General features: G+C 32.4%; 2 protein-coding genes across 3 annotated transcripts; both read right to left on the bottom strand.

Moving 5' to 3' along the window:
* Positions 1 to 542: 542 nt before the first annotated feature.
* Positions 543 to 22,888, bottom strand: LOC113396602 (transient-receptor-potential-like protein). 2 transcript variants are annotated; one of them, XM_064218411.1, is made up of 24 exons: positions 22,790 to 22,888; positions 20,537 to 20,621; positions 18,257 to 18,378; positions 15,279 to 15,516; positions 14,876 to 15,018; positions 13,964 to 14,144; positions 13,661 to 13,852; positions 13,279 to 13,513; positions 12,527 to 12,679; positions 12,090 to 12,345; positions 11,434 to 11,567; positions 11,003 to 11,126; positions 8,424 to 8,619; positions 8,063 to 8,224; positions 6,913 to 7,129; positions 6,198 to 6,393; positions 5,922 to 6,028; positions 5,589 to 5,732; positions 5,163 to 5,266; positions 4,989 to 5,080; positions 4,721 to 4,814; positions 3,476 to 3,598; positions 2,562 to 2,657; positions 543 to 777 (listed from the first exon to the last, which is right to left on the bottom strand). In XM_064218411.1, exons 2-24 carry the CDS (start codon positions 20,561 to 20,563, stop codon positions 637 to 639), a joined length of 3,477 nt encoding a protein of 1,158 aa, XP_064074481.1. In that variant the 5' UTR covers positions 20,564 to 20,621; positions 22,790 to 22,888; the 3' UTR covers positions 543 to 636. The 2 variants fall into 2 exon arrangements, with proteins under 2 accessions (XP_064074481.1, XP_026490384.2); XM_026634599.2 differs by having other exon boundaries at positions 4,721 to 4,821; positions 4,993 to 5,080.
* Positions 8,774 to 10,780, bottom strand: LOC113396603 (tektin-1). The gene has a single exon (XM_026634600.2). It carries the CDS (start codon positions 10,287 to 10,289, stop codon positions 9,003 to 9,005), a length of 1,287 nt encoding a protein of 428 aa, XP_026490385.1. The 5' UTR covers positions 10,290 to 10,780; the 3' UTR covers positions 8,774 to 9,002.
* Positions 22,889 to 23,009: the final 121 nt, after the last annotated feature.

Raw genomic sequence — 23,009 nt, 5'->3', positions numbered from 1 at the left:
GCAAGGCAACGTCACCTGTATACTGTATATACAATGGTTAAACAACTTTTATTAGTAAGGAATTATGGTCATTTCGAAAAGCCAAGAAATCTATCGATATATATTACCTCGAAACTATCTCATCTGCTTTACTTCATTAATCATAATATATTTTTTTTATCTGTGTCATTTAATTTTTTTTTTATTATTATTGATATAAAAAAACATGTAAGTTATAAGATAAAAGTTCTTAGAACAATTTTCAATGGCACCACTGTGGCATAGATTAAAAAGTAAATAGTGCATTTATCTAAACAGATTAAAAATGAAAATTTTTTTTTTGTTTACATCTTTGATGATTTTTTTTTCTCTTTAATTTAACAGCTGTTTCCTATAAACTAAATCTGAATGACGGATTTTGTTTTAAATAACTTTAGTATAAAATAATTGATTATAGGGCAAAAACATTATGCATGCTTGTCCTTTAAATTATAAAAAAAAAGTATACAGCAGGTCTCATTAAATTTACGGTGTTTTCACAGACAATAAAATAAAACAATAAAAATACTTCTAAACAAAACCTATCTAACTCAATATTATTGCATCAAAAATAATATCGTTGTACATTTTAGAAATGTTATAACCTTCTAGAATGTTCTATAGCCAACCAGTTTTTGGTTGCCGCTTGATTGTATTGACGTCATTAATCTTCTTCCCTGGAGGGAGAACGTCTGGGGATGGAGGGATGAGCAGTTCCGTGCTAGTCGAAGTAAGCAGACGTGAAGTGTCAGGTGTTTTCTGCAAAACAAAGTTAAAAACGTCTTCGTCTACGTTTAAAGTTTTAAGGTTTTGATATCATAATAAATAACTAGTTAATAAAAAAAACATGTAATAATATGTACACGAACTAATATTTTATTTAAATTACTGTTTATATATATATATGTCGGACATTCACATGGATAGCCATCTAAACGATTACTGTTGTCGTCCGATATGTTGATTTTACTAATTCAGTCAGTACGCACGTCTGGCGCTGGCGCTGTCCCAAGACCAAGAGACCAAGTGCCTCACTCAACAAAGAAACACACACTGACTGATACACCATTAAATCTTTATATTTCCATCTTTGGGCTGTATAACAAAATACTTGCCCGTCTTATATTTCTTACAATTGACATCTCCCAACTGACAATCTTTAAAACTTTAATCGCATTATGTGTTATACTAATAAATGAGGTCGTATACCCATGTAAATTAATTATCTCTAACATATATGTATATATATATACAGATGAATTTAGTCTCCGATTGACCCCCGAAGGACTGATGCAATAATTGTAGGGATGGTAATAATTAATGTAAAGTGGAGGCCTTCTGTCGTCTAACCCGACTGGGAAATATAGGCTGTTGTAGTTCTTTAGTAAGCCAAATGATTCGGTCTTTTCAGTAACAGTTTATGTAAGGGTTAATTTTTAATCCTGGATACTTACTATTTACAAACTGGTACTTAGTATTTACAAAGTGGCTTCTGATCTCGGTTATAAAAAGATTATTTACATTTGAGCTAACGCAAGGAGGTTTTTTACGATCTTAAGAAGCGGAATGGTTAATAAAAAATAAATAAAATGTTTAATTTCGTTATAAAATACCGACATTTCACTATTTTTAGAACCTATTCGTCATCAGAGTATTTTGATAATAGAATAGGCAAGTTATAAAAATATAAGTCTTGTAAAATTAACCACTTTTTTGAACTAATATAATAATAATTTTCTTTAATTGAAAATTATAAAACTATATAGTTTTTAATGACGTTATGGCCTCTATTTACGTATAAATTTGGAGCGTGTAGTTATTTTAACTTTGCCGTTTCATAAATTCAAGTCAATTGTAAAAAATACATTGGTAAAGAAGGCATATTATTCGATACAAGAGTACCTATATTGATGATAAAAAAGCGTGGAGTTAATGTTTGTTGACTTCCAGGCAGGAGACATAACATACATATATAATTGTATTTAACTAACATGACTGTATTTTTAGATATTGAAAAAGAGTTTCTTGCCGGTTCTTCTCGGTAGAATCTACATTCCGAACCGGTGGTAGCTTTACTTTAAATAGTTTGTTAAATGTCGATTCAAAAGTGCTTGTAAAAGCCTACTTGAATAAAGTATATTTTGATTTTGATTTTTTTTTTATATGAATTGTATATGTTCAGAAGAAATTTATGCAAATCGTGGATCCCTTGCGACCTATTTGCTAACCCTTTACGAAGAAGTAAGTCAGAAAACATTCTTCTTCTTAGCAAAAGAATGAAAAATAATATTCATTATTATTTTATTAATTATATATAAAAAAAATATTGTTTCAATTTATTATTATTTTTCATCGTGTCCATTATTTTAATAACTTTATTGAAGTGATTTTTAGTAAACCGAATAATAAATGATTCAATAATTACACGCAATAGCTGTGTGACGAAAAATTCCAATGACGTTTCTAAGATTAAAGAACGTTCCGGCATACAAAATATCTATATCATAGACATATACATAGATATACTATTTACTTTATCTTACCACCATCTGTGTCGGTCCTGGAGACGGAGATCTGGACCTTGGCTTTGCAACTGGATGCTTGCTTGACGGTGCACCTGGACCTACTTCCGTTGTAGGCTGAGATACCAGAAATATAACAAAGTTGCATTATACGTGTATTCTAAAAATATATGAATACTTTTTTGCATTAATTGTGTTAATAGTGTGTTTTTACACTTTCTTAATTTTGTTCTTTGAAATTGTACTGTCAGCTTCAAAGCACGAAGCAAAAAATACAACGAATACTAAGATATTGCTTTACTTCTAAACATTTTTTTTCAGTCAGTGAGTCATGCATATTCTTATATATTCCAACCACTAAAGGACAAAAACCAAATAAACAACATTTGACATCCAATTCACGCGACTTCATTGGGACATCATTGAGAACTTGAATAATCTATGATATTAATTATGTATTATTGAAAAAATGGCGTTTAGAACATCGACGAATCTGTCATAGGAACTTTGAAAGTAAAATGGAAGAGTATTGTATTATAAATAAAGACATATTATTAAAGACTTTGCTTTGTGCTAGCCCGTCTGGGTAGATACCACAGACTCATCACACATTCTAACGCCAAATAGCAGTATCCAGTATTGTTGTGTCCCGGTTAGAAGGGTGAGTGAGTGAGGTTGTTTATGGGCTGTGGTGAACACTTTCCATCAGGTGACCCATTTGCTCGTCTACATAGACATAAAAAAATTAAACAATTTAAGATCTGTTAGTAGCATTAAATATAGCTGTGGTATTAGCTAATCTCATAGAATACGTAGATCTATGGTTTGTTTATCTTAATTCCTTCTTTGTTTGGAATAGGCTATATATGTGAACGTGACTGATATTATTAAGTTTCATAGTACAAATGCTTTTATTATCGTAAAGTATAGCTTACCTTAGACTTAGTATACGGCGGTGGTGGCGGTAATGCGTCTTTAACGGGTTTGATGTCAAGAGCGACTGGTCGAGCGACGGCTATGGCATCAGATGATCTGTCATTGCATCTCGCATCTCTTATCTGTCAATGTTTAATCATTTAAGTCTCATCACCTCAACAGAGACCCGGATCTAAGGGAATAAAACAGGATATCTGCTCCGTTTGAGAATTTAAAAGCAATACATTTGTAATGTTTTAGCAAAAATTGCTGATGGAATTAATAAATTGATGTTTAAAAAAATTTGGCATCGCGAGACGCTGGCGGATGTGGAACATCGAAATCGTTAAAGAGTTGTACAATCATTCGCCGTCGACGTGAGGCGTCACCAGGGCGGGACCGTAAGTTTAGGGGGCCCTGGGCTGACACTACTTAGGGACCCACCTAAGACATATCTAAACGTAGACTTGAATTAGATTAATTGAATGGGCTTGATTAATTGCAGGACTCGCAGGGCTGCAAACCATATGATCTGTTTAATTAATAAAGTTATGGATTCTTTGGCATCATCGTCTATTTTTGACTTAGCTGGGGCCCCCTTGAATCCACGGGTCCCTGGGCTAAAGCCCAAAAAGCCATATGGTAGATCCAGCCCTGCGTGTCACCGTACCACGTGAAATGTTTCACGTCAAAATATAAATACACATACAATGTCTTTTTTCACTTGCAATAATCCTCGTACATTTGTAAAATATATTATTATATCGTAACATTGCTTTCATTAACTGCCATAGTAGCCTCTTTTACACTTTGAAATTAATTTTACAAGACGAATGAATCCCGCTGAGCTTCTTTCACTGGTTCTGCACTGTTTTCACAGATCTGAAGTGTTTATTTCCGTAGGCGATGTTACATTTTTGACGCTCAATAATCGAATGTAAGGCTTCTATATTTATTGAATATTTTGACTTTGATCTAACGCGACCCCTTAATATGAAGTTGTATAATATCTCATTAAAGTAATTGTAAGTATACACTATGCCTAATTACGAAGCAACAATGTTTTGCCTTGTTGTGGACAATATTAGAAGGATTTATGTATTTATTGTCATCCCAAGATTGCCAAAATTTTGAAATTTGCCAATAGCTCAGAATAATTTAGTATTCAATTGCAAATTTATTTGACGGACTTTTAGCTATCAATGTAGCTAAGGCTCATTTTTAAAGTCTATCAGTTGTAGCCATCAAAATAAAGGTCATCTCACATTGTCTGTTGGTTGCTGAGGTGGCGCGGGGGGCTTCTTTTTCACCACCCGTGGCGGCGACCCGCTACCAGAAATACGCTGAGCTTTCAGAGGACTTGGCTCTAAAGTTCATAAAAAAACATCAATTTGCAATTTTACAATTTGCAAAACTGACTAAACTGGTAAAAACTCAGAATTGATTGGTCTCTATAATAACAGATCACACCAAATAATTCTAATAGTATTTTTTTGCAATTAGTTATTGGGAAAATACGATTTTTCTGAGAACATACCTGGTTGACATTTGTCACTTCCAGTAGGGCTAACAGGCCTTGGCACTGGACTCAGGCTTCGATCTTGAGACACACTTGTAGTAGATATCTGAATTATATTAAAAACTTTTTTAATAAGCATAGCTTCCAAGTTTTATGTCGAATTGTTAACAACTCATACTTTACGGTACCTTGGAAGGAGTAGGGCTGGATCCTCTAGGAATGGGAGAGAGAGACCTGCTCTGAATGCCATTCGGAGTCAGAAGTCTTACTTTAGGTAGTACACCACTTGGACCTAAAATTAAAAATATATACATATATGTTTATAAAATAAAGTTCTTAATGCAAATTGTATAGTTATAATATTTGGAAATAACAGCATCAAGATACTCCTGATGGTACAAGACGGACCAACGAACATTATCATTTTGTCGTAATTGCTTGGCTACTATTTAGTCGTCGAACATTTAAGTCGTGTCCCGAATACATGTATAAATATATAAATGCTTTTTCGAGGAAAAGACATGGTATACTGTCAAACTCTTACTTCTTAAAAGTGTTGTATATAGTATATTCATTTATTTTTATATTTTCTTATCCTAAAGCATTCCTATTACCTGGCTCTCCTCTCCACGGAGATCTGGGTATACGTGCACTGGAATAATGCTGTTCCTTAATTTCAGTGGAGATATCCTTGATGAGCTCTAAGATGGTGTGACCAGGAGTCACTGGCATTTCTACTGGAGACGCTGCCCTTGAACCTGAACATATACCATGAGAATGTCAACAATATATAAATAGAAAATGTGACCAAAAAATTCAATTACTGTGTTGAAATACCTCTACGTGACATCAAACGTCTCAGTTTTTTTACCTCTTCGTTTTTCTAATATTATAATTTCACTTTTTTTCCTTTAAAGGTTTAAAGAACGAGGTTGAAATAAACGTACCGGGCATGGGTGAATGCATGACCAACTTCCTAGCTTCTTCGATCGCGCGCTGCAAGTTTTGCTGTTTCTTGAAAGATTGTCGAGTACGACAGCGACCGATTTGAGACCTTTTTAAAACACAATACAAATGCTAAGATATAATATAAAGGTATACATATTTTGCCAGACAACTTTGTCTATATACTTATAAGTATATAATATTATAAAATTCCATGTATTATTTAAAAGTAATTAGAATAGGAAATCATATTCTAATATATGTAACACAATACTTACGATATCCCAGTCGCGGCCAGTGTCTGATCCCACTTGGAGCCAGAAGCAGCAGCTGCAGCCATTTTGGCGATCCTTCTGAACCTGGCGAGGCTGTCCTCATGCACAGGCTTCCCATCATCCTCCACTGACACTGGAGTCACTTGGAAGTCTTTCATTAATCGTCGTTCCCATACTTTCATGCGTTTTGCAAGAACGGCTGTATAAAATATAAGATAATATTTTATCACTTTTACACTTTCGATTTATTGCTTGAATTATTAATGAACCTATCAGTGTATAAAAATATTAAAAAGAACAAATTTTCAAATGCCGTCAAATATCAATAATGAGGTGATTGTAATTTCTTAACATCAACTATAAATATTGCCTAAAATAACGTAGTTTAATGTAAGGACTGTATTAGAATGAGGACCCAAGCTTAGCAGTAGGGCCTCATTCTGTTAAGGAATATTATCCTTGGTTTCGAAACTTATTCCCAAACACTACTAATCTCGATTCATACAGATTATTTCTTACATTACATTAGGTCATTTAAAAAAAAAACGTTAAGTCTTCTTATATAGTCTTTGCCCCGATTTGGTTGAAATGCAAGTGTTCTATTCATTAGGCCATCTATGAATGACAAGCAAGGCAAGAAAGAATAACATTAAACTCGTTATTTTAAACACGTCTTGTGATTAACAATTATGAACATCCATTACGTTTTAAAACTCACTCTTTTCTTTCCTGTCAGTGAACGAAACATCCATTCCATTCTTCTCAAATACTTCTAGAAGCTCATATCTCAAAGCGGATACATCTCCTTTCAGCTCATTGATGTCGTCTTCTGTAACTGGATCATCGTCCATTCGTCTGTGCATAGCTGAGACATAGCGCCATACGAGAGCACGCATTACTGCAGTGTATCGCACGTCGTCCTTTTCTTTCTGTTCCTATTTAATAAATTGGTTATCTTGAAATTAGTATTTAAATATTATGAAAAACGTACAGTCAATAAATCCATTAAAATGCTTTTGGATTATCAGTCAATAGAAAACCATAATAATCGAATTTCGGTCAATATTTATTTATTAAAAATAAATATAATATTTTTTTTTATAAATTTTCATCTTCCAATTCCATAACATTTCAAAAATTGGAATTTTTCTATTGCCTTTTTTACAATCAAAAATATTCTATACATTTTTAAAAATACTAAACGTAAATATTTCCGTTTAACTGTTTTTTAATTATAATTTCAAAGTCATAATCAGATTTTATATACAAGCATAATTTATTATTCAAATTGAATCTAGTCTAATATTTCAAAGGCTTTTAATAAAATCTGTACACATGCTGGGATGTAAATTAATTAAACAATATCAGGCGGTTGCATTATCATTTTAATAAACCTATACAAAGTTAAAAATTATACAAGATAGAAATACTTTAGAAAAATAATATTTTTACATAATTATAATAATAACCATATAATTCCCAGTACCAGTGTAAAATAATATAATACGGATGTTCAGTGTAATAATGAGTTGTCTTGTTAATTTTACTTTCGTGGTAGAGCTTTGGGCAAACCCTTCAGGGTTGGTACCACCCACTCATCCGATATTTTACCACCAAACATCACTACTCGAGTGAGTGAGCCAGTGTAACTACAGGCACAAGGGACATAATATCTTAGTTCCCAAGGTTGAAGGCGCATAGACGATGTAAGAAATGGTTAAATTTCTCACAGCGTGATTATTTATGAGCGGTGATGACCATTTACCATCAGGCGGTCCATGTGCTCGTCCGCCTACTTAAATATACATATTTATGGTTGACGTTAGTAATATATATTAATTTCCATTTATTATTTTCTTAATATTTACCTCCAATTTTTTTGACTCGTCCTTTTTATTCTTGCCAAAAAGCTTCATAATAATTTTTGGTGTCGGGAAAATGTTAAAGGGAGGTGGCAGAGTAGAACTTTCTTCAAAGTAGCTCATCCAGAGGCGGGTTCGTGCGAATTTCCATTCAACATCCGAATGTTGCTACAAATGATTTAAGGATATGTTTGTTAAATAGTAACGTTAAGCCAATAACTTTACAATATAAAAGAGGCGTGCGAAAAAAAAAAGACGTTATTAGACGTATAAGTCCATAAGTACAGGTGTTCTTAAATAAATTTGAATACTCATAAATTTGTTATGATTGCGAAAGGATAAGCATTCTACAAACAATAATACTTACATCGATCATCGCATAGGAATTAGACATCATGGCGATGAGTAAGTTTAACAAAACGATAACATTGATCACGGAGTACGATCCGAACATGAGGAGACCCCAGAAACGAGTGTAACTCTTTATTCCTGCCAACTCGAAGTTTTCAAGACCAACCATTCCGAAGGACGCCCAAAAGAGTGACTGAGATGCTTCGAAGACACTAGCAAAATAAAATATGAATAATAAAAAAGACACTTCGATGTTATTGTCAATTCTAAAGCGTAACAAAAACAAATTAGATAACATTAATCTTTACCTAAAAGATTTTAGTAACCACAAAACTCAAGAGCAATAAAAAAAATTATTGGTTATATCTTAAGTTTATTATTCTAATAAATACTTGAAATTTTAAAAGTTAATTATTGACAAAAATATTCTGAATTTTACAGAGTACTAAATAGAAAATATACAAAAAAGATTTATCTTTTATAAGTGAGAGTCTAAATGTTAGCTAAATATTGTATAAAAAATAGTTAAGATTCATTTTCTAAGCACAAACAACTACATTTCTACGCAAGCAAAATCCGAGAGTTTAACGTGGTTTCAGTATGAATGGTAGTCCATAGTTGCCCGCAATGTCATACAATCTACTTCATCTATTTTCAATGTGTTCATTTTCACATTTATGTCTTCTTCCAATTGTATTTGTGTCTGGAGTAAAAAACGTAAAGCAGCATTCGCTTCATGCAACATTTGTTGCAGTTGCTCAGTACTGTGTCGTAGCATTTCACATTCATAGTACAATGCCTGTCCGGGAGGATCCTTAACCAATTCTGCACCAATTCGTTGAGCTCGTCTTCCAAGCCTTGTATGTGCTAGTCCAACATTTCCTTCTTTGGCTGATAAAGCTTTCTGCAATTCCAATATATTATTTTGCATATCAGCAATCTTTTCCGTTGTTTCGCGATGCATATCTTCAAGTTTTGCTTTAGCTCGCTTCGTGTCTTCGATACGTTCTTTAAACTCGTGATTGCATTTGTTATATGCACTCCAAAGATCATCAATAACTTGCTTCAGCAAAGTGTCGATAAATATACGTATAGGACGAGCACTGGTTACCTCTCTAGCGGCTGACTGAATATTTTTAGCAGAGTAAGCATTATATTCCTCGGCAGATATATTTGCTGGGTCAAGACTTGTGTAACCTTCATAAACAGATAAACACAAATCGGTCGGTTTTAGGGAAAGAGAACCTTTGTCAATATCTATTGCTGCTTGCTTGTATTGAAGATCACGATCTAAGAGATATCGCGTAGATCGAAGACGTCGCATTTGTTCATTCAACTGTTCCAAAGCCCGCTTTAATAGACTCTGACCTCCAAGTATTGTCGTAATCTCTTGTTGCAACGCATGTTCAACTTCATCGACGACCAAATCAATACCAATTCTTCCATCTCTAAGCATTAAACACTTTCGGCAAATATTTAAAGCATTTGTTTGTAAAGATGCTAGACAGTCTAGCACTCGAATTTTATATACACTTAAAGACTCGAGTTCAAGGCAGATTTCTCTTCTTTGCATCTGTAGTTCATTTTTGTTGAATTCAATATCGCCTATTCTTTCTTCAATCCTTCTATCAGACGTAGCTTTCATGATGATAGCTCTCTCCGCTGTTTCTTCTCGAATTCTCTCACATTCTCCTAAAATACGATCTGCTAATTGCTGCTGATCCTCAGTATTTCTACATCGTTGTTCATTGCTCATTTTCCATTCGTTAAGAGTAAACTTAGCGGCTCTTGGTGGCATACAGACAAGAGCTTGTTCTGCCAATCTGGTTGTTGCCACCGGTACTCCAATAACATGACGCACACCGAATTGAGCTTCACCCATTTTGATTAATATTTAACAATGAAAACTTATACAATTTCACGAAAGAAATCAGATAAAAATCTGGTACTAAAAATAAGAGTTCGAAATTGACAAAATAGTATATCACCGTGGTAACGCAATGTTCGATCAAACAAATTAGATATTATGGTTTCCCAGATTGTTTATGAATCCAAGCAAACTTATATATAAATACATAAATGATGAGAAATAATAGAGGATAAATTAAATTTTATTATGAATAAAAATAAAGATTACCAAACTTTGCTTATACGCGACTTTTTGTTTACTAATTAAATGTTATACAAAGACTTAGTGTTAGAACTTTGTGGCTACCGTCTGGGTAAGTAGCACCCACTCATCAGATATTCTACCACCGAAAAGCTATAGTTAGTATTCTTATGATTCGGTTTGAAGGGTGAGTGAGCCAGTGTAACCTTAGGCACAAGTGACCTAACATTGTAGTTCCTAAGGTTGATGGCCAATAGGTGATGTATGATTGGTGTTTAATAAATAATACCAATGACATAAAATTTTTTTTGTCAATTTTGAAGTCTTATTTTTACTAACAGTCAATTTAATTGCAATTTAAAAACAATTTTTCAAGCAAACATAAAATACTAACTATCGTACTTGACTATGTAAATCTGTATAAATGTTCAATTTTGGTAATATACTGTGTCATCACCTAGCTTCAATTTCAACATTTAACTCACTTCCCGAAGCTTCGCCACTTCATACACGAATCACCCGCATTATTCCAGTCCGGTAGTCCGCCGGGTAAAACATAACACTTGCGCTTTTCCAAATCAGCAAAGTACCATAGTAATTGGTTCAGACCTGATAATTAGGTACATGAAACGATTTATATGAAGTGAACTATCTTAAATAACGAAAAAAAATGATGATGTTGATGATCAGAACGTTCAGATCTGCAGCAAATAACTCAAGTATTTAATTAACTCTAGTAAGAGTTAATAATAATAAGTATGTAATATATTCCACCTTTGATTGATTTTTCTGTTTGTTTACACCAAAATATATTACTTATTCCATCTAAAGTAACAATTGCAGAAATGTTTTCCGATTATCATATTCGAACAAATAAATTATTGAAATCTAATGTTTTATATTAAAAATGGCTCACCACAAGCAAATGCGAACAGAACCAAACTGTAAATGAAGAAGAACTTGACGATGTCTATAACCATGCGTCCTAGCGATATTTGCAGCGGTCCCAGGTGTGGGTTAATGGAGAACAGATGAACCAGCTTAAGGGCACTGAAACAAAACAATATAATCGAATGAAAACAAAAAAAGGTTTTAATTAACCAATTAAGAAGATTTAATTGGATTTAAAGATAATATGGTAAAGAAGAATCGTATCGAAAAATTCATTAGTTGCTCTTTTCCAAAAAAACACAGCCTCCCGATTTGTAACATTTACTTTTAAAATATTTTAGGGGTAAATGCCATATTACTTGATAAAATATTTTTCATTTAACGTGTGCTTAAATTTATTAATAGGCAACGCTAAAAATATTTGCGGAGTTTTATTATAGAAGTGAACATCTTGCCCAAAGAAGGTTTTTTGGATGTGGAAACCTGGTTGGAGATTTTTACTTCAGGAATATGTATACCTACGCGTTACATTATTGTTATAACCGATCAAAGTAAATCTACTCTCGGATAAAGAAAACAGCCATTACTGATTTTTAAAAGAGTATTATAGAATTTAGTAAAAACATATTTAGAATACTAGTTGTTTAGTAAGAAAAATTATTTACAACTGAAGGATCTAACCTAAATATATTCGCCGCTGCAAACAGCCCCTCCGCGATCAGCTGCGGGTCGAAGGCATCCCAGTCCTCTCTTGGTATGTACTTTGTTTGAGGATCTCTTTGTATTTCTGCGCTTTGCTGTATGTATGCAGCGAAACGTAACACCGCGACAGCCACGTAAAGGGAATTTCGGGTGAAGTCGATAAAGTTCCACATGTTCCGGAGATAGCAACGTATACCTTGGACATATATTTCGTGGGTCTCTTCCCATATAAAACCTGAAGAAAATAAAACACTGTTTATTAAAAAAAGTCCTACTTGTTGTTCGCTTCCTACCAATTTCAAATATTATCACACGCAAAAGCCACTATATTTCAGAAAAAAAAAATACTGAATATTTTTATAATTAATTTAATAGAATACTGGAATACTGTTTCACCAAGCTTACTAGATACTGACCCAAAACATATATGCAAATGAGCATCTCCAAATAAGTTGGTCCAATGCCCCTCTGCTTTAATAATTCTTTCTCCAAGTTATTGATCATCCAATCCGGACCAAACATCTGTATTATTTTAACTTCTGCTCTTTGTGATACAAGAATCAAAATCACTATAAACAAAAATAATATTGATAAGACACCAAATTTTTTATTACATTTGCTTACAATAATTATGCAAGATATTTTAATATGAAGCCGTACTATTTTTAGGTTATGCGTATTAGTAACAATGCATGGTTACTACTACGCATAGACATATTTTTACAAATACCTAAAATCAACTATAACAGTACGATGGATCACTATATAAAAGTTCATAATATTATTATTATTAAAATAGTAACTACCTCGAGACCAACAAAAAGCTATTGCTCTACCAATAAACTATCAATAACAAGTATGGGCGTTGGTAGTCTTCATATCACACGCTCCAATGAGTTGGAAAAAACGTAATGCCGTTTGTCCTGCACCAAAACTCTATAAAGTCGGCTTCCATGCCATCGGATTAAAAGAGTGAGATGCACACCTATATCCATGCAAACATTTATCCACAACTTCTTGCCCAATTTGCAATACTCCGTTGAGAATGAAAGTCGTGGCTAGAACCGGTTAAGAAGAAATAACCTCTTAAGCGAATGGCATGATGAATTTGGTTAACCTATCTACTTCATATGGATTTTCTACCTAAATTGAATAAATTAAAACTTACATAAAAAGAATAAATAACTCGAGGCATGGATCAAAAACTTCATGAAAGGTTTTCTCATCAATTTTCCAGTAGAACAGTTTGGAGCAATCATATACGTGCAGCAATAGAAGGGAAATAATAATGCCACTCGTATAATGATCATAATCTTCTCTAAGGTACTCTTCCTGCGGAAACCTGGTACACCTTCGTACCAAATGGTGGCTAACAGCTGTTGAATGTTCGGGTGAGCGACAAACTGTTGAATAGCATTTTTATTTAATATTTTATTGTTTAAAAACTATAAATAACAAAGACATTAATAACAGATAATTATGGCTTTTCAATATGATATCTAAATTTATTCACTGAAATGTCCCGAAAAAATTAATTACTATCTACATACCTTTTTCTGCTTAAAGTCAATAGCCAACTCCAATCTTGCTAGTTTCATATGTTCTCCCTCCTCGAAAGGCGGCTCTTCTGGATCATGGTTCAAAATTATGGCCAGTTCCTGCGTGCTGCGAGACTGGTCCAGGAGATCAACAGCAAACTTTTGCGCTTTACGACGAAGTTCTAGATATTCGGCTTTACTTTCCTACACAAAGACATTTTATAAGTGGTTTTGTAAATGTATAAAACTTTTTTGTATATAAATTTGAATTTGTTAAACGTCATGTACTTAAAATAATTATGGGTCTTCAATTACCTGTTCAGCAAATGCCAAATTCCTTAACTCCCAAGACAGTTGGAAAGCTGTTAGTATGGGGTCTGTAGCAGACAGTGCAATAAGAGATGGTGAGGCCAACGCTCTGTAAGCGTTTAGGCGGGCCATAGAGTGACGCAGAGAATCCTCATTTGTGTCCCTAATACATTCATCACAGCCACATCTGCAAACATTTTTCGTTTAACTCCATTTTAGCTATGAACTGAAAATTTTATATTGTTTAGATACTTTACTAATAGTTTCCTAGTATATTCACAATCCACCTTAATTATATTACAGAATTAAAAGGCTTATTCATTTACATTTCTAAATAATGACTTATAAACAAATATACGAAAACTATCAGTTTTAAACTAGCGATCTATCCACCTGCGCAGTGATACTATCTCTAATAATCCCTCCCCAATGTTATTCTTATCTTTATTCAAATAACTATATAATAAATTGGCATTCTAAAATTATCTGTAAGTGAAATTATGTGTATCTAATTACCTAAGGCTATGTATCGTAAAAAAATATTAACTACTAACATCAAACATACTAAATTGCAATTTTAAAAGATGGAGTTGTCTCAAATTAATCCTAAGATTTTGTTTTAAAAGGACGTAGACTGTGTATTCCAATATATGGGTGTTTTTGTCAATAAATTATCAGTAGCAGTCCGGAATTTGGAAATTGGCAGTATCCCACGTGCTTTATAGAGCACGTAAAGGCTTTGGTCTCACATCTAAACTCTCGGTGTCGGATTAGCGATCCCATCGAATAATAAAAGTGAGGAAAAGGGGACCCTGGTGAACACATATATTTATGCTAATATATGCCCTAGTATAGTCTATTCTCCCTTAAGAAGACACGCCCTCATTATCTTTTAATTAGACTTTTAAGTCATATTACCTTATATCATGAGGATCAGGCAACGTAGCGCCCCGATCAAGTAGAATCTTAATGATTTCATAATTGTTCTTATGAGCCGCCAACATCAGAGGCGTAATATCCGGCGTAAACGTGGCTGTGTTTGAATCTACTTTTTGCCAACTCTAAGTAGAAAAGCGTAATAATTACAAAAATAAATTTAAAAATTCCACATTGGTTCATAACTAAATAAATACCAATCATTAATATTTATGTTTAAATATTTAAATTATTTGTTAAATGATTGAATCAATGGACTAAAAAACTATTTCAAAATGCAATGATTTTTTAGACTTTTTAACTTCAAAACATAATATAATATTATTTATACTACAATATATTGGTATCGAACTACTCAATATAAAAATGGCTTATAATATCTTACATAAGGCTCGGGGTGCTTATGTATTAATTCCTCATGTTCAAGCAATAGTTCCACAGCCTCCACAAATTCAGCATTGATGGCCTGTAATAGAGCATCCTTCGTAGCCACGCCCATGACTACCAACAATTCCACCATCTCCAAATTCTCACCATCGATAGCCAGGGTCAAAGCGCCACGACCCAGAGCATCCACGCAGTTAATATCTATGTGTTTCTTGCGATGCGCTTTTTGTATCATTCTAAAAGTACAAAGGTTAAGTATAAAAGTTAAAGAATATTTGACAGACGCCAGATATACTAATATGATACTATATACCATGCCCAATATAATGTAAATAAATATAGATGTCATGCAATGGATTTGATCTCGGCATAATGTCAAGGCCACAATAAACGAAGGTATTGCTTTACATTACTATTTTTTAAATTATTTTTTATAACATTGGTAGGCTGACGGGCTAAAGGGCCATCTGATGGTAAGTGATCACCACTGCCAACAGACATTACCGCCGTAAACTTTTTAACATACCTTACAAGGCCAATGCGACACCATCCTTAGAAACTAAGATGTTACGTCCCCTGTGCCCGAATTTACACTGGCTCAATAACCGGATCACAATTCTAAGTTTTACTGCTTGGCGGTATAATACATGAAATATCATCACTAGTCCTTTTCTCCTGGTATTGAGAATGCTTAGAGCTTAATGTAACGTGATTCTCCATTACAAGTAAGTACTAGTCGTTAATTACATTTTTCCTTTTTATCGAACACGAAATGAAGTATAAACAAATGAAGCTCATAAAACTTGTCAAAATACAAATATGCATTATTTATATCCACCTCTTCCCTCAATATGAACGCCAATTATTCCAGACTCAAAACTGTATAAACCCTTTCATTGAACTTGGCAGAATACTTGCGTAACATAACTATTTAATTCCTAAAAAAAATTATCATACAAAAATGATCCTAATAACAAAAGCACTCCACTGAATAATCAAATGATTAACGATTGTTTTCGATACGATCTCTCGATACAATCGGATTAGTGAATTTGTTACAATTACATTTGCAAGCATTATCCCTCGCTGCAAATGTAATTTGCATCTAATCAACATTTGGTATATAAACGGGACATTGAAAATTAAACCTTGAAAATGTCGAATTTATTTGTTTGAATTGAATACATGGGTCGAAATACATAACGCAATTTATACATTTAATGTAAATATACCTATTTATTTTACTTATGTAAACTTAAGTTTTATGGAAGACCTTATGGGTAGGTCCCATTCAAAATATCTATCACCAATTGCTGTTTCTTAGTTCTCGAGGTTAATGGCACATTGGCGATGAAAAGTAACCGTTGATATTCCTTCCGATATCTATTGGCATTGGTTATCATCACGTGACCCTTTTGACAGTCTGCTTAATGTAAACTAAAAAATATATGAAATAAAAACATATGATTCTACAAAATTACTAGATTAAGTGTTAATATTTTTTGGATTTACATCTGCATTTATTTCTTACAGTTACGATCGGATTTGAAGCCGTGACAGACTGTACTATCACGCTCACATTTTAGCCATTAGTGAGTCTAAGAAAGATAAGAAAATGTCGATAAAAGAAGAGTTAGAAAACGATTTTCAAATTGGGATAAGTCAAGAGGCCCCTTAATGTAAATCCCAGTTTCGTCTGGATAAGGATTGAACGTTTATTTTCATTTTCAGCCGAAATGCTCAACGTTATATATCCGATGTCATAGTCCAAGATCCGGTCCTGACCATTTGGGTTTCGTCCTACTTGTAAAACTTGATTCTTATTCAAAAAAGTACATATAAATATTAGTAATTATTTACTTAAAAAATATATTATTGGATTTATAAAACAACAAACACATACAAGAGCAGTTGCTCTTGTACTACTTGTACGTAGTGTATCTGGTTTTATTCAAATTACTATTTTTATTTTAAATAATATCACGCAGCAGTGATTCTGAATATATAGTGGGAGTGACATAGATTCTAAAACTAGTTAGTTAAAAGCAATGATGCGATGTATCCATTAATCAAGGCTACGCGATCGAGCTGATCCAATTTTTTACGTCAGTGTTATATAGATTTTACTGCGAAAAAATATTCAAAGTATTTGTAGTCTTTCATATATATCGACATCTAATATATACAATAATACAATACAATTACAATAATAGTAACAATAATTACCTATTGTATGACCATTGGACTCTTTGTTTTTTAGACATTGGCGCTGTAAGAAATATTAACCACTCCTTACATCGCCAATGCGCCATCAACCTTGGGAACACTGGCACCCTTCAAACCGGAACACAACAGTACTAAATATGCTGAATATCTAATGAGTAAGTGGTACCTACCCAGCTTTTTCAGCCCAACCATTAACTAAATCCTATCCTCTAGAAGATTACTCCTTCACGATACTTCAATGAATTTCAGTAACTTTCAAAGGTGAATTATAAACTTAAAACTAATAATTAATCTTTCACAATGTATATTATTCATTTTATATATTATACGATTACGACGTAAATGAAATCAAAATATTCTTTATTCAAGCAGACTCATAAAAGCTCCTTTAAATCACGTTACAGTGTTGAATTAATTTTAAAGCTAGCACCGGTTCGGAAACTCGATTCTACCGAGAATAACCGGCAATAAAATCTCTTTTCCACTTTAATTATAGGTTATGTCAATAAAGTACAATAACATTTATATATAGATATATCCTGCCGGGAAATAAAAAAATACTAAATCATAACCTATATATTTATTTGATGGTTTCTCCTTTGACGACTATTAGATACGTCAGAAATTCTCAGCTTGTTCTTTCATTCAATTTTGTCTCACTTTGAATGCATTTTTGACAAAGGTTTTCATTAAAGATTACATTAAATATTTTTTATCATTATATAGTTTGATTTAATATAGCTAACGTACCTTCTTACATTCGCCAAGTCCCCCCGTTCCACCGCTAGAAGATATTTCTTCTCTTCGAGGGTTAAGGCTTTGGGCAGCATCGGTAACTTCACCGACTGCCGCCTTGTGATACCAGGATCACCCTGTTATAGCAATTTTGTCAACTATTAGAATAAAATAATTAAAAATTGTCCTTGTTTCAAGAGACATAACATAAACTATTGAAAAATACATGCAGTTTATATGTATAGCTATAAAAAAAAATCTCTATAAATTTCAATTGATTTTAAAACGTTTTAGATACTATATGGCAAATATCTTTGTAGTTCTGCTAACTGACAAACACTCAAAACGCAAATGTTTTTCTTTGCAAATTTTAAAAATTCATTTCGTTCATTTATATTCATGTTTTTGGGACGAATGATATTTTATGAAATGTATGATATTTGCCTGCAAATTATTCTTAATATATGTCGCGAGATAGATTATAATCTAACGGTATTAACAATTTTACGGTGACATACATATAAAATTGAAATCTTATTATATAATAACGTTTTAGAAAACATTCAATAGTTATACTGGCATTTATGTATAGCTTAATTTCATTGTAGATACGTGTTGAGTATTGGGCAATTCTTATTTATCCATTTATTTCGTGTATCTCCGAAACGGCTCTAACCATTCAACTCAGATTTTGTGTCGAACTACGAAGTTCTGCCGAGCGAAACTCTGGTACATTTGTTTTTTTTTTAACCGAGTCAATGTTATGTCTATGTATGTTGCACGCCTCGAAGCGGCGTGGTGCTCTATTCAGTATAAAGTAAAATCGCGATTCACTCAGCTAACGAGATAGCTCACAATTGAGGAGAGTTATCTCGTTTTAATATCTTATTTTGTTACTTTAAATAACCATTATCGATCCATCAATTGAACGTGTAAATTTAAATTATGGCTGTGTATTTCATTCCTTAAACAAAAATCTTACATTTAATAAGTCATGGAAAAATACATGTACTGATACTTAAGTATCCTTTTATCTTAAGATCTTATGGGCTTAAGTCTGTTTGATTCATAATGCATATAAGCTGTTATATTTTAAATGTGTTAAATATTAAAGTATTAAAAAATATCAGCATAAAAACTGCGAATTTATAAGAACCGATCATAATACTAATTATCAGCCTTGAAGTCAAGTGAAGCCGAATACATTTACATTTGAGATTGTAAAAGTAACAGACTTCATATGCATTTATTAAATTATGAAGCCAATGCGATTACAAACAACACGTGACGATAAACAATATTAATATTATGTACTTGAAATTTCGTTTGAAGGGCGAATTTGTTTAGTAGGGATTTAGTTTTATTTTATCATAATATAAATTAAAATTAAATATTATTTAATGTAAAACATAGGACATTCCTGTTTACATAAACCGTTGAAGTTTCAGTAATAATACTCACAAGTTGAAAAAATAATTAAATTAAATGATTTTCACTAATATTTCGATTAAACTAATTTTGCAGAAATATGTTATCGACTAAAATACATTATTTTTTAACGATTGAAATTGTGGATAGCTTTCGATCGTGTCTGTAACTCTCTACACTAAATTATTAATAAAGATACGGCGATGTGCTATCTCAATGAATGTGTCTTTTTAATATTATAATTATTGTGTATGAATTGAGAACGAGTCACTTGATTTATTACTTGCTGACACATCACGTCTCAGTACTACGGTGCGTTTAAAGTTTCTCCTTACAGTATAACTTTTTTTCAACACACTTTTGTTTAATCTGTGTACAAAAACAAATAAATTTGTGAAACAAATAAATAAGTATTCAGTATGTTTTAGAGGAATCTCTACACTTTAGTATATTCTATGAAATTAAGAGAAATTTACAAATTAATCAAAGGTCCGTTTAATCTGCTTATAATGAAATATACTTACAAATAACATTTCAGCAACATCCTTGGCTTACCATTTAATTATTGGGTACTTAAAATGTAACTAAAATGTTCGCTGTAAGCATATTGAACTGTATATAATTATTAAAATATATTACCAAAATAATATACTAAAAAAAACTAAGTACTAGCTTAAGCAAAATAAATCTACTTAAATTGTTGTTTAATTCTAAAACGACGCCGTGTTGCTATTTATAAATAAAAATTAAATCTCATTTAAATACATTTACTTCATTTAAATGATTAAAACTTATTATTTTTATGCAGTGATGTACACAATACTTAAATAAAAAAAAAACATAAAATATTTATATATTTTAACTTACGCATTCCAAATCCTTTCCTTCGCCCATTGTGATAATTGGTTGTTTAAAGAGATGCTGAAGAGCTATCCGTCCCCGCAGGCTAAATCTATATGAGAAACATATTTATTTAATCTATCATAAAATGCAAACAAACAAATTGACGTCCTTACTTAAAAATATACAAAAAAAAACCGATGTTACCAAAACAAAAAAAAATTATGTTTTAATGTAATTATAAAAAAAGGAAAAAACTATTCAGCAAAAAAGTACTCTAGAATATTTTCATTATTTAAGTGGTTTTATTGTTATTTATAGTCAGGTATGGTAAACCAGATCTATTCTATTGTCCAAGCTTGATTATCATAGCGACATCAAATACATACGGTTTAAAATCGATAATGGCAGAATATTTTGCGTTTAACGCATAAATATTGGTATAAAATTAAAAAAGATGTGCTATACAATATTTTAACTTATTAATGAAATAAATGTTTTCCATTATTCCATTTTCAAATTTCAACGCAGTTTGAAGCCACATTGATACAATAACATTCCGTTAATCCTCTATCATAAGCATCACCCACATGTTATAATTAGATTACAAGTATTCAGTCAAATTGCCTACACAAGCCATTGTAGAACTTCTGGCATTAGTAATTTTGGGTTAAGAGGTCATGGTAGTTATGTCATAACTACATGTATCAAAACAATGCCCATATAACATGCCGCAGGAACCCAAACGACTAATAAATGCATTCCATACGAAACCACCAACTTTGGTAGATCAATATAAAAAGAGGAATAACTAAGATGTTACGTCCATTATGCCTGTCACACTGCCTCACTCACCCTTTAAACAGAAACACAACAATGCAAAGTATTACTGTTTGGCGCTAGAATATACGATGAGTGGCTGTTAGCTACCCATACGGACTTGCCAAAAAGTCCTACCAAAAAAACCATAAACCAAAATACTAAACAAACCAATCTGGTTAATAAATATCCCAGTTCCAGCTATATAACACTTTTATATATAGTGCACGTTATGGTCATACCTAATAAATACGATGAGGGCGAGGGAACGATAACTGTAGACTAACCTTATGTATAAACCCGACGTTTGAGCACTAATATTAAACATAAGAAATAATAGAATAAATTATTATGGTTAAATTATTATAACTATTAAGTATTTAGACTTGTTTAACTAATCAAAGACAATATGATTTTCCCATAGTTTTTACTAGTTTGACATATTCCTAACAACGTTGCAATTAATATTGAACTGAAATAAAGTTGTTCAATAGAGTAAATAAATATAAATTATTACCTTGTTTTAGAAATATTAAATACACTTTTAAGAAAATTTAATCGAATACGAACGTGTATCAGTGCGAAAACTTTATAGGCTTTAGAAGAGTACCCATTTAATCTCAGTCGTACAATTATTCCGAATAACATTCGTAATAATGGATGAATACTTTATCAGAAAGTAATCTATTTTATGATGTCATTGTAAGGAATTTAAAAGTAGTAAAATAGTCTTTCTCTAAATCTCTAAATCGACCCTACCTACGGTTTGAATCCAGCACCTCGCCAACTGCAGTCACACAAACCAAAGGGTCAGTCAATCTAATCGAATCTAATCTATTCTCTGAAACTGTTTCTGTCGTTTTCAATAATAACAATTTTGTCGCCTGCTTGTCTGATAGATTTAACAAGCTTAACGCTATGTCCCTAAGAAGTTATTATAAAACATCATAGACCCTACTCATAGCCTTCTGGTGTACTGTCAAATGGTATACCGAAATACTATCATGTTAAAGACATTAAGATGATCCCAATACAAATATCTCTAATTAAATATTTAGACATTCGTAACATTTCAATTAAACAAGCGCACAACCGTTGAGTCTGTGAAGACTAAATCGTAAATAAAAAACCAAAACAAGGCGGAGTGAAATTATTCCGGATTGAAGAGATGCATCTGGTTATGTCATTACTTTGTAATGTGTATCAAACAGGTATGTAAGTACAATACAAATTGAAACAGCTAAGCATAAGGCTTGGATAAAAATACAGACTGCTTAAAATTTCGATAACGTTTTGTTATTATTTACGTTATAACGTGAATAAAAAAAATTTAAAATAGCTTAATAAACTAAATTAAAATTAACCATTACATATGTAATTATTTCGAATTACTTTTTAAAATTATAAATAATTATTTCCGAAAAATAATATAAAATTGAAATAAGTATCGTTAATACTTACAATGCGCTGCGGCTGACGCGACACACTCCGGCGCGACACGAAATACCCTCCACTTATATACAACCCCGTGTAATCCCATTAGGGGTCACATAGGATTGTAGTTCACTCTTTATTCACGTTCCTCGACGTGGATTACAGCTTTGCAATAACGTGATGCTGAGAAAATCACGTTATATTTCAGGGGTGAAAAATAATTGTAATCAAAACAAAAAATATTTTT

This window comes from Vanessa tameamea, chromosome 22 (assembly GCF_037043105.1).
Source record: "Vanessa tameamea isolate UH-Manoa-2023 chromosome 22, ilVanTame1 primary haplotype, whole genome shotgun sequence".
Taxonomy (NCBI): Eukaryota; Metazoa; Arthropoda; class Insecta; order Lepidoptera; family Nymphalidae; genus Vanessa; species Vanessa tameamea.
The sequence above is the reverse complement of the archived record's forward strand: the minus strand, read 5'-3'. Positions and strand labels throughout refer to the sequence as shown.

Coding starts and splice junctions, on each gene's coding strand:
- LOC113396603 (XM_026634600.2), bottom strand. CDS start 10,289: ATGGGTGAAGCTCAATTCGGTGTGCGTCATGTTATTGGAGTACCGGTG.
- LOC113396602 (XM_026634599.2), bottom strand. CDS start 20,563: ATGGGCGAAGGAAAGGATTTGGAATGC. Junction 8,620..11,002: donor AAGTGGCGAAGCTTCGGGAA/GTGAGTTAAATG, acceptor TTATTTTGCTAG/TGTCTTCGAAGCATCTCAGT. Junction 3,599..4,720: donor CTCAGCAACCAACAGACAAT/GTGAGATGACCT, acceptor AAACATTGACAG/ATAAGAGATGCGAGATGCAA.